At 40.9% G+C, this 12,532-nt stretch overlaps 2 protein-coding genes across 2 annotated transcripts in view; both read left to right on the forward strand.

Moving 5' to 3' along the window:
• il17rd (interleukin 17 receptor D) overlaps positions 1-7,735 on the forward strand; it is a 35,195-nt gene extending 27,460 nt beyond the window's left edge. The window contains exons 8-16 of the mRNA XM_026167383.2: positions 1,077-1,142; positions 1,293-1,347; positions 2,266-2,376; positions 2,816-3,000; positions 3,106-3,221; positions 3,968-4,216; positions 4,300-4,854; positions 4,976-5,253; positions 5,450-7,735. Of these exons, the coding sequence (XP_026023168.2) occupies positions 1,077-1,142; positions 1,293-1,347; positions 2,266-2,376; positions 2,816-3,000; positions 3,106-3,221; positions 3,968-4,216; positions 4,300-4,854; positions 4,976-5,253; positions 5,450-5,577 (1,743 nt within the window). The 3' untranslated portion in view covers positions 5,578-7,735. The remainder of the gene's footprint in view (positions 1-1,076; positions 1,143-1,292; positions 1,348-2,265; positions 2,377-2,815; positions 3,001-3,105; positions 3,222-3,967; positions 4,217-4,299; positions 4,855-4,975; positions 5,254-5,449) is intronic.
• Positions 7,736-8,071: 336 nt separating this feature from the next.
• arhgef3 (Rho guanine nucleotide exchange factor (GEF) 3) overlaps positions 8,072-12,532 on the forward strand; it is a 35,958-nt gene continuing 31,497 nt past the window's right edge. Inside the window, exon 1 of the mRNA XM_026167387.2 lies at positions 8,072-8,985. Within this exon, the coding sequence (XP_026023172.2) occupies positions 8,951-8,985 (35 nt within the window). The 5' untranslated portion in view covers positions 8,072-8,950. The remainder of the gene's footprint in view (positions 8,986-12,532) is intronic.

The raw sequence follows: 12,532 nt of genomic DNA on the forward strand, positions 1-12,532 counted from the left end.
CCTGTAAAGACGTGTTTTTATTGAATTCTTTCCTTTCAATAAATACATTTGTTTGGACTTGCCTGAAAAGAACATTTGAGATTGCTGGCCATTGGAGTCCTATCTGAATCTAATAGACATAGGCATCATTGGACCTTATTTTGCTTCGCTTGGTGCTTTACAGTTGAGGGGTTCGCGGTAGAGTGTGTGATGCTCTAAAACATGGGCTCTTGTGGCAGATTCACCCTGAAATAGCAAGTTAGCAGTCTGTTACAAACATGTGATTTCTCTGATTCTCCAAACTATTCTCATAGTTTCTTCTAGTATTTTCTGTGAAAATGTGTGTTGTCCCTCCCCCTTCCCGGCTCTATATAATGGTCATATTTTCACTTCGCCTTCACGTGTGGCCAATGTGGAGCAGCTGTAAACACATTTTATTTGCGATGAATTTGATGTGGAAGCCTATAATTTGCCCCTAAATCTCATCCAACCACATCCAGAGTTTCTACCCGATCATGTCCGGACTGGAAGGTGGCGTGAAAAGCTTTTGTTCCAGCCTCGTCCTAACTGCATCCTCCTTGATCTCGCTCCAGCAGCTCTTTTCTTTTGTCTGTCTTCGCAGTATCAACACCATCAGGAGACACACACACACACACACACGGCACGCACACACAAACGGCACACACAAACGACACACACACACACACACACACACACACACACACACACACACACACACACACACACACACACAGTAACACAGCAACTCCTAAGCAATTTTGTGAAGAATGAAAAAAGGCACACCTGTCCCGTCACTATATCAGGGTTGATATTAAGGCGGCACCAACTCCCCACTGATACTGACACCACTGTTTAATACTTGTACAATAAACTGATGAATATACTGTTCCCATGTGCTTTGAAAACATTTTTAAAACTTCTTTGGCCTTCAGTTGTACCTCCTCTCCTCCTGAGCAGGCTTTTGTTTAAGTGTGTGCGTTGTCAGAAGGAGTTTGGGATTTAATCTGGAAGCTAAAATTTAATTGCAGATGTTAGTCTTTATTGAAAACTAAAGTGTCGTGTTTTACCATTTCCAGGATGTGAATCAGCCCAGAACGACATGTATCCTCCAGGACGTCACTCCAGGGACCTACACTATAGAGGTACATGAATGTAGCACAGAGCTGAGCTCCATTTAGAGCATTCACAGCTGGTTAAACTGGTTTTTGCTGGAGCCTAGTCCTCACCGAAGATGATTTATAGACCAAAAATGATCAGTTTTAAACAGTACTCTCTTCTCTTCTTTTCCTCAGTTGAAAGATGACAGCAACACCACCAGGATGCACACTCAGCACCACGTCAGCCAGGGTGAGATGCACACAACCACACAGTACGCTGTATATAAAAGACGGCCACAGACACCTTGACATCCAACCATTTCATCTTTAGTATTGTTGGGTCTTTAGTTTGATTTAAAAATACACCATTAAGTAAATATTCCTACGATGACTGCACTAAAAATAATTGAGCTGAATCCACTGTGAATAGCCCACCTGTGCAACACTGCTGTTCCTGATTTACTGACAGTCTTAATCCATTTTTTTAAAGCCACTGAGGGGCTGTCATAGTCAGACATTAATGACATGTTTTCAGTGAATGCTCTGGTCTGTCCATGACTCTGTATATCATCTTACCACATGCTGAGCACAGGGCATTGTCCACATTGAGGAAATAGACTACAATAAAATACAATGACATGTTGGCAGCCAGAAAAGAGTTTGCCTCTTCACTAATTTGTCAGCTCATTAAGGATCTCTGACTTTTCTGATTTCTTTAACTTATAATAAAAAATTAGCACCACCTAGTGGCTGGAGGTGTAACTACAAACCAAAATTGATTCTACACAACAAAGGGGTCCAAGGTGAATTTTAGGAAAATAAAGTTCAGCATCCTGCTTCCCCCCCAGTTTAAAAAAGTCTGTTGGACATTAGGATGCCTCCCGGTAGCCTCCCTGTAGAAGTTTTCCTGGCACGCTCAACTAAGACGAAACCCCGACATAGATCCAGAACCCACTGGAGAGATTGTGTATCCACTGGATCTAGAAACGAGTCAGGATTACTCCAGGAATCAGTTCTCATTGTGTGCACACAATGAAACATCAACTTCAGTTCAGACCTATTGACTCTGCCCTGCCCACTACTATCATTTTTTTGTGGCAAAGAAATACTGAAATAACAGTCTGATCTAATTGCCTCACAAATGGGTATGTTTGTTTCCATCCTCCAGTCCACTCCCCCTGGGCGGGACCTATCCGTGCCATGGCCATCACGGTGCCGCTGGTTGTCATGTCAGCATTTGCAACCCTCTTCACAGTCATGTGTCGCAAGAAGCAGCAAGGTGAGGGGAACCATGATTCATATTTTAAGGGGCTCAGTTTCTTCCCATTTTAACATTTTTAGTAATGATTAGTGATAGTGATCATCTGCTGTGTAAATGACTTTCTTTCCTTTAGACAGCAACTGGCCCCAGATTTACTATCTTGAGAGGTGTACACAGTATAAAGCAATTACCCTTGTAAACCTTTGCATTACAAAAGGGTGAGAATATATAAGTGTTACTTCTTTCCACTCCTTTTCAAGCACTTGTACTAGAAGACAGTATTAGCTGTATTCATGCTCGGAATAAATAATCAGTCAATCAATCAATGTGACTGCACGACATCCCCGTTATCTTAATGTTTTTGTCATTTGTCATTCAAATGCAGTTGCCGAATTTCGGTCATCATACTTTAAATTTATGGCTGCATTTTAAAACAATCCTCTCTTCCCTCCTTTAGAAAACATCTACAGTCAGCTGGATGAGGAGAGCAGCGAGTCGTCCAATCACAGCGCAGCACTGACCACTGAGCGGCCGTGGCCCCGCCCCAAAGTCTTCATCTGCTACTCGAACAGAGACTGTCCCAAACACACCAGTGTCATCCAGAGCTTCGCCTTCTTCCTGCAGGACTTCTGCTGCTGTGAGGTGAGACGATCATGAAGAAGAAACTGAGGACCACTAAAAGACTTGGAGGAAAAAAATATAGAAAACATGAAAAAAATCAATCTGATTATTTTCACTCATGTTCAGGTTGTGTTGGACCTGTGGGAACACCTGGAGATGTGCAAAGAGGGTCAGATGTCATGGCTCAGCAGACAGCTGGATGAAGCAAACTTCATCATCACCGTCTGTTCCAAAGGCCTGCGGTACTCACCTTACCCTCCTGTTTCTATAGAAAAATAAGCAGACAATCACATTTATTAGAATTTAGATTTCATTAGTTTGATTTGGTTTTATTTATTTTTTATGCTTAATTTTTATGAGTGTACAGTATAATTTTAATTAGTCTTTGTTTCTGAAGTCTCATTCTTCTTTTTTAAATTTAGCCAGGGAGACTTCTCCTCCCTGGCTCAGAGTGAATGTTTTCTTCATATTTAATTGTATTTTTTTGTGAATATTACAGTTGAGGCGCTGAAAGTGCCTTCAGCTGCAGTTCCTCAAATGGCCACTAGATGCCTCTAACACTTATCAAAAGTAAACATCAGAATTTGAACTAACAAATAAGTCAGGGGTTCAGTAGTTACTTTATAGTAAAATCTTTTAAAATTGTTGAATTAAAACACAAAATGTGTTGAAGATGCTGATGCATATATGATTTAATTTATGGTAGGCTCACAGGTTTCTAAACCTAATTGACGAGTGTGTCACCCCTCTGTCCCACCTCTTTTTACAGGTGTCATGTTTTCTTCATTGTGTGTTCACTTGTTTCCGTCTTTCCTTTGGTCTCTCTTGTCTTCTTGCCATACCCATGTGCCTTTTCCTCTTCAAGAACATTTCAGGTTTCTAAAATACAAAAAATGTTAAGTAAGGAGTCAACTAAAAATGTACCTTTATTCTTTTCCTTACCATATTTTTTTCAACCCCTTTTGTCATAACTGTTGTTTTTTTGCAGCTATTATGTGGAAAAGAAGAGCCGTCGAGGGAAGACGCCAGTGAGCCGCCGTAGTAATGGCAGCAGCTCTTCGATTACTGCGGTTGGTGGGGACCTGTTCATTGTGGCGGTTGCCATGATTGCTGAGAAGCTGCGGCAGGCGAAGCAAAGCGAAGACAGCGGGGCACAGGAGATGAACCGATACATGGCAGTTTACTTTGACTATTCTACAGAAAGCGACATCCCCACCATGCTGAGTCTGGCTACCAGGTAAAGACGGGAACAATGAATACAAACTTTAATGAAAATGATAAATACTTGCAGCCTGATAAATAATTTCATTTCCTGTTTAGGTTCAAGCTGATGGACCAGCTGCCTCAGCTCTTCAGTCGGTTCCATTCGAGTCATTCCAGTCTGACTGATCGTGAGCAGCAGCCTCTTAACATTTCCCGCAGGAACTATTTCAGAAGCAAGTCCGGGCGCTCGCTCTACGTTTCCATCTGCAACATGCACCAGCACATCAGCCAGAACCCCGACTGGTTCGAAAAGCAGCTTGCTCCTGCTGGAGCATCCTCTACCTCTCCTGACTCTTCCTCCAAACATCCGTCTCTCGCTGCTGTCCAGGCTCCGAGCCTTCCGCCCAAACCTTCCTGCTCCTTGTCATCTCAGGCTGAGCAGAGGTTTGACTCTGGCTTGGTGCTGAATGAGGTGGTGGTGCGAATGCCATCGCTGGAGAGTGGGGAGGGCGTGATGGGGAGGAACGTACTCCAGCTGGCCCATGGTTCCAGCCCTGATCCCAACCTTTGCCCGAGTCCCAGTTCCACCCCTGACCCCTGTCCCAGTCCTGGTGTCTGTCCCAGTCCAGACCTACCACACTCTTCTCTGTTCATGCTAGATCCCAATTCAAGGTAAAGGAAAGTGTGTTACACCTCATTTTTGTTTTCTTTTAATTTCACTGATATAACAGCAGGTAACATATAACTATTATTATTATTATTATTCTGACTGCAGATGCTTTTTCTGTTACAGGTCTGCTTCTGGAATATCTGGACTGTTATCCGAAGACTCTTCCTCCTCCTTGTCCTCCTCTGGTCCTTCCATCCTCCAGGATGGCATTTCCCCTGGTCAGGGACAGGCTGATGAAGGCCGCCCCACTGTTCCAGAGATCCCCCCACCTCGTGATTCAGGCATCTATGATTCATCTGTTCCTTCATCAGAGCTTTCTATTCCCTTAATGGACGGACTGTCACATGACCAGGCAGACTCCTCCTCCCTGGCTGAGAGTGAATCATCTTTCTATGGTTTGAGTAAGGCCTCAACCTCAACAGATGTTTTATAAAATCGAACTTTGCTGTTTGTTCTGTAGAAAAAGCAACATTTTCAATAACATGCATGTGCCAAATTTCCCTGACTTATGTCCTCATGTGACTTTTGCACAAAGGTAAATGATTCTTAAAGACTGAAGGTGATCATGGTGCTCACACTTGGCTATGTGTCTTTCAGGTGATGAAGAGGCACCCGCTGCCACATCGCTCAGCTGCAGCGCTGCCACGGTGTGCAAAGCTGAGCTGCACCACCATCATCACCTCGAGCAAAATGATGCTGTTCTCACACCTGTGGCATCGTTGTAGGGGTATGCCTTCAGCCAATCAAAAGAAGGCTAGCCTGGTGATGTCATCTTGTAAATCAATGTGGCAACTTGGACCAAAAAGTTGCCTTTGTGAAGAAGGCGAAGCTGGAAGAACCGGAGTGGGAAGCAGAAACTGAGTTCTGGAATGCTGATCTGTCATAACTATGTTAATCACTGAGTTCTAGAACACTATTCCATGGTAACTATGGTAGCCACTATGTTGTAAAACACTTGACCATAGTGACCATGGTAACCTTTGAATTCTAGAATGTTGATAAATAGCTATGAAAACTATGGAACCACTGAATTCTATAACAGTATTCTTTTGTAACTGTGGTACCACTGTGTTCTAGAACAGTAATGACTGTGATTGCTATAGTAGCCACTGTGTTCTAGAGCAGTATTTCCTGGTAATTGTGCTAATCACTGATTACGAGAAAACTTTGGTAATTGCAGTTCTTTTTTCTTTTTTTTTGTCCACTGGAGGATTTTTGAAGGACTGGAACTCCAGATGTTGGCAGAGGTGACCGTTTCAAACCAAAGATGGCTTCAGGCCACAGTGTCCTGATTGGCAGACAGAAATGTATGACTTGATGTCAGGTACCAAAACGTGATGCTGTAACAAACCAGCTGTTCCAGTACTGTTTTGATGTGAAAATGCAAGATAAAGCAGAACCTGATCAAAGAGTTTACTTGCTGCCCAGGACTGTCAAAGCAGTTCTTACTTAAAGCTGCTGAATGTATAAACACCTTAAAGACATCAGTCAGCACTTTTGGACCAAACACTTCTGGGAAACTCCCTCAGAGTAACTGCTCCACAGAAGTGCATACCATCAAGGACACTTTTTTTTCCTTTTTCTGTTTGCATTCACACCTTCGGTAAAAATGCTAGCATGAAGTTTGACCCACCTGGCTGCTGTCATAGCAACAGCTATCACAATTACATAATGGAGAACACGGTGGTTGGAGCTGTATGTTTGTTGTGTGACTTTTTTCATAACAGCGATGGCATTAGAAAGGGGACAGATATAGACTTTCTAGAGGGAAGCACCAATTCTGGGCTTTTCCAGTGACCACAGCTGTTATTGCTGCAGATAACCAAACAAATCTTCCCTATTCTCTGACCAAACATGTTTGATAACAAGTAAACCAAAACAGTTCAGATCTGCTTTGGTTGTGGTGATTCTTGTAACTCAGTTTCAGTCTCTTTGTTTTCTCTCTGTTTTGCTTATCGGTGTATCAAGTCGAGAGGAAAATCTAGTAAAGATTTCACATTTCTTCTGCCACATACAGGCTGGACTTAACAGATGCTTTATTTGTCTACTGTCTTTCATTTTTAGTAATCTCTGGCTTACATAGGTAATGTTTACTATTCCTATTTTATCATGGCGATTGCATTACTGAAAAGGTTCCTCTTGTGCTTTACTTAAGAGTGAAAAAAGGTCCTTTGCCCTTTTAGTTCTTGCATTATGCAAAAATACAAAAAAAGGGGGACTGCTTTGATGTAATATTATTTTGTATTATCATGATTTAAGACCAAATACTGAAAGAACTTATACTATAAGATAAAGAATCAGATGAAGCTTGTTTAAGAGGTGCCTTTTTTATTTAAATGTGCCCACTTGTTTCTTGAAAGACATTTGCATCATAAAGAGAAACCTTCTTCAAAAGCACATCTTGTTTTGAAATACTTCCAACATACTCATGCCTTATATTTGTTGACAAAGATTTATTGTTGGTGTAACAAAGTAACATGACCACTATTATCGGATCATAAAATCGAATATTTTGTTTAAAGAAGTGACATAAATGTTAGTACACCTTGCTAACGTTATGTACAATGATGGAAGACTATCATTTACGTGAACAAAGTATTTTGCTTTTTGAGTTTTTCTTTTTAAAAATTGTTTTCTAGCTCAAGAGAGTGAGTTGCTGCTGAATGCGTGAGTGAGGATTTCTGGTTCATCTGCAGGTTTGAGTTGGCTGGAAGGGACGATGTAACATTTCCTACTTGTAAATATAACTTTTATTTTTCTCTGGAAATGTTTGATATGATTTTGTATAGTTAGACTTTTATTTTAGTAAGCTACTTGTTTTTAGAAATTGTACTGTTTTATAGTACCTTTTATATAGAAAATAAAAAATCCTTCTTAAAAAAAGTTATTTCTATTTTCTTTCTTTTCATGACTTTCTGCTGGGGATGATTTGGATATGAGCAAGCTTTTATTGTAGCAAAATATAATTTGGATCAAAATATCCTTTATGGCTGATCGTACTCTGACATGCTTCAAGCTGACTAACAGGTTTTAGTTTCTTGTGGTGAAACAAACACTCTTCCCTGATATAAAGGCCACTGGACAGCTCTATAGTTTGTGAGCTGTGAGGCATCCAGGCTTAAATAAACAGAAGCTACTAAAACTCAGATGTTCTACAAACAGCCTGCTTTTATTTTCAGAATAAAAGCTTAAACCCTGGCATGGTTTAGAGATGATTAACAATTAATTTAAAAAAGATTTGAGAATTCAGTAGGCTACATACTGAAAGCTTGGAGGAAACAAAAGTATCAATTCTATTGCACTAATATCAGTCTGATAACAATACCAACTTTGCTATTGATAATATAAACATTTGGATTATTCTGCCCACCTCTAGTTTGAACTTTTGGATATGTATGAGGTCATAGAGAGCAGATATAATATGGTCATCTTTGGCATAGAAGCTCCACCCACCTGCTGCTCAAACCTCTGTTTTTATGAGTGAGTATCATCCAGTCAGGAGAAAATTGGTGTAAAGGTGGAAGAACTAATACAGCTTGTTTGAGAGGATTTGTGGTGCTGCAACCAAGGAGCAGAGTCTTTTTTTTTTTTTTTTGACTGAATCATGCAAAGCTACTGTAGAATAAAAATAAGCCTGATCTGGAAATGCATAATACTACTTTGCATTACAACAAATGTTAAACTATTTGTTCTTGACAGTCTCTGTTTTTCAATTTTTCCTCAATGCATTCTAAAACACATTTAATATGTTAATGTTAAATGTGAGTAAGATCTTGAGTAATATCTCATTTTATCTTCAAAGTCAACCCATGCTTTTATTTTGAAGGCGAGGTTCGAAGGAAGGCGCTGCTCAGACTCGGCTGTACAGAAAAAGGAAGGATTTATCGCTCTCAAGTTGTTATCCGGCACAAATCTTCGCACTGAAGCTGGACTTTCATTTATTTTAAGAAGAAACTTTTGTTTTCACTCACTGGAAGAGCTAAACTCACTGAAGCAGCTGATCCGACTGCTGTTTTTGTTTAATCAGGGTTTTTTTTGTTGGTTTTTTTTTTTAAAAAGAGGGTTTGTTTTCGGCTCGTTGGGAGGAGCTGCAGTCCGATGCAGGCAGGTGATGGATGTCAGCGGGGTTCGAGGTGAGGGGAAGCTCCTCTGTGAAGCTTGAGACGTTTTTTCTGAAGTTTTTTGGTAAAGAAAATGTATTAAAAGTTTCGGGGAAAGACATGCAATTCTATGATTAACCCTATCACTGCCGGTGTGTGTTTAATTATAAGGTGTTATTATACATGTGGAAGATTTAAAGTCAAGAGACTCTGAAGAGGCAGTCAGTCTACCAAAGAGAGAAAAAACTGAAAGAAAGAGGTTTTTATTGCTGCTTCATGAGTCACAAGTTTGCATGAGGGTGACTTATAGCTTGTGCAAACACACACACACAACACACACAAGACTCAAAGTCTATCTCTGTGAGGACCCCGAGCTTTACCCCTGAACGTAACCTGGACCTCATTCACCTCATTCAATTCTGAGCCATAAAAGAAAGCTTTCAAGCACCAAAAGACAGGATCTCTGTTTTCCCAAGCTGTAAAACTCAAGCTAGTGCTAGCAAAAAGGAATACACACACACACACACACACACACACACACACACTGGCTTCTGTCCTTGAGGCCCTTGCTATGATTTTAACCTGTACCACACAGTACATTTCAGATAAACAGCCTTCTGCAGACAGTTTGCCTCTCTGACAGTTTGGTGTGAGCTGATGTGTGTTTGCTGTTTAAGTCACAGTTTTCTGATACTGTTGAATTAGCAGCTGAAGCTCTGGAGTGATGTGATGTTATGCTAGTTCGTGTTAGTTTTGGTTACTTAAATGCAAAATAGCATTTGTTGAAGCTGGTGTTTACCCACGCTGCTCCAGGATGATCTCATAAAGAACTTCCTCGGTCTTCATAAATGTTCAGTGAGGTTGAGATCATGTGATTGCAGGGAAATTCATGTTTGCTGGGACGCCTACTTTGGTTTTTAAGTAGTTCTTCAAGGCTTTGATGTGTGTTTGGGCCTCATTATCCCGCTGCTGTGCGAATCCCACTCCACAAATATCAAACCAGAAGGTGGAGCGAGTCTCTGAAGGATGGAGAGCTGCTTCTCTTCGGATTCAGTGTGGCGGTGTGGATTCATAGTCCTTCTAGAAGCAAGCCTCTCTATTTGGACAGTTATTTTTTTTATAAGTATCAGCTGAACTAACTTCTAATTTAGCTGTTCATTGGGAGCTCAAATCAGAAGTTGCTCTAAAACAAGCTTTTAAAAAAAATCTTCTGCTCACAAAATTATACTTCCATAACCATATTTGGTGCAGGTGTCCTACTCTGTGAGGCAGGCAGTAAACACAGCGTAGAAGTCAGTGTCTGAGTTTTAACATTAGCCGCCCTGTGCCCTCATACAGATGTGTTATATTTGGAATTTGGTGCTTCATAAAGACTTTAAACATTTGAAATGGTAGAAGTATTTACGTCATATATGTAAAGTACAAACATTATATATAAATTAAAATGACTGAGTATGAGGATCGTAGCATAATCACTGAAAAAAAAGTCACTTTATTGCTGCAGTGAGAGATTATTTGAATATCCTGGATGCTACTTCATCCATATAAATACAGGATAATTTATCACCTTTCAGTAACTTCAAAATTATAACTAGCTAAAGGTTTTAGATAAGTTATAGAGTACAAACTAAAATATTAGTGTAGCATAGAAATATTTAAATAAACAAAAAGTACTTGAGATATGTTCCACCACGGTCATTTTCATGCTCTCATCCATTGGGAATTTTAAAATTAAGACAGTATAGCATTGAAAAATTTTACCCACTGGTGATCTCTAACTGGCATTCATCATAGACTGTAGTTTTTCTTCTTCTGCTGTGACTAAAGGTAGTCCCACCTTATCCCTAGCATCCCCTTCTTCACTACATCCATGAGTCTTCTCTTGGTCTTCCTCTTCTTCCTCTGACTGGTAGCTCTGTCTTCAACATTGCTTGAGTAGTATATCCACTATCCCTCCTCAAAACTCATTTCACTCACTCGGTTCACCCTGAGTGGTGCCTCTGATGTTCTCATTTCTAACCTTGTCCAATCTAGTCACTGCCAGTGAAGATCTTAACATGTTCAGCTCGGCGTCCTATCTTTTGGTCATTGTCACTGTGTCCAAACCATACGTCATAGCAGGCCTCACTCACTTGTCTTGTAAACCTTCCCTTTCTTTCTTGCTGCCATCATTCTGTCACAGCTGCTCCACACTGCCTCCACTCTCTTCTACAGCTCTCTTGTGCTCTGTCCATTGCTTTGGATGGTTGATCTCAGGTGTTTATTCCTCACAGCTTCACTGTTACTTCACTGTTTCATCTGCCTCCCACTCACTTGTACACATGTATTATGCTTTATTTCTGCTGAATTTCAGTCCCTTTCTTATTTCCAGAGCAAGCCTCTGTCCAGAGGATACATCAGATACCTTTCTGGAAGTTTCTCTCAGCACTACAGCTGTACTTTCACACTCTTCTTGTAACTCTTAACTACAACTTTCAGCCTCTGTCTTCACTCACTTCCTCTTTTTGATTTCCAAAGTAATCCTACAGACTGTTATCCAGTGCTGTTTTGCTACAGTCTCCCCTGACACCATCTCACAGTCTCCTGTGTCTTTAAATGGCACCTTCTGCATAAGCTGTTGTCCACCTGCCCGCACCTTCCTCCATTCTTTTATGTCACTCGATGTTCCTCCCTCTTCTTGAAGCGGATATTTGCCACAGCCATTTCCATCCTTTTTCAAAATCCACCACCATTTGTGTTTTTCTGCCTTTCTCTATTTGACGCCATACCTAACCTACCTTCTCATCACCTCCTCATCACCTATGGTCCCTTTGCTTTTATGTCAATTGAAGTCTACTTTAATCAACAGTCTTTTTCTGCTGACATCCAGCCTGTGGCTCATATTCACTGACAGCATTCAACATCACCCCTTCTATTTAAAAGGGAGTTTTCCCTTCCCACTGTCGCCAAAGTGCTTGCACATAGGGGGTAATATGATTGTTGGGTTTTTCTCTGTATGTGTTATTGTAGGGTCTACCTTACAATATAAAGTGCCTTGAGGAGACTGTTGTTGTGATTTGGCGCTGTATAAATAAAATTGAATTGAAATGGAACTGAATATTTCAAGCCTCACACTTGTGATCCTGTCTGGCATTCTCTTCACCCCCACAGCACCGTCATATACATTTCCTACAAGATTGCCTCTGCTCCATTCCTCTTCCTATCTACACCATAATAGAACAGCTTAAATCTTCCTTCAGTGCTTCTGACCTTGCTTCCCTTCCACCTAGTCTCCTGTACACACAATATATCCATATATATCAGCCTACTCTCATCTCCACACTCATTCCTTACCTTCTCTCTCACGGTCTCCTATCATGCCTTCCCCCTCTCCTGTTGCTTTGTCTTCAGCCATCAGTACCACAGTTTCCACAAGCTCCTTGTTGGCGAACAGCACCAGAGGCAGTTATTGTTAACCCGACTAATCCAATATGGAAATGCCATTTTTTTATGAGCCACATGTTCAATTTGGCAACGATTTTGGGCCGGATGCCTTTCCTGATGCAACCCTTTCCATTTATCTGAGCTTGGGACCGGCAGT

Source organism: Astatotilapia calliptera, chromosome 5, assembly GCF_964374335.1.
Source record: "Astatotilapia calliptera chromosome 5, fAstCal68.1, whole genome shotgun sequence".
In the NCBI taxonomy this organism is placed as follows: Eukaryota; Metazoa; Chordata; class Actinopteri; order Cichliformes; family Cichlidae; genus Astatotilapia; species Astatotilapia calliptera.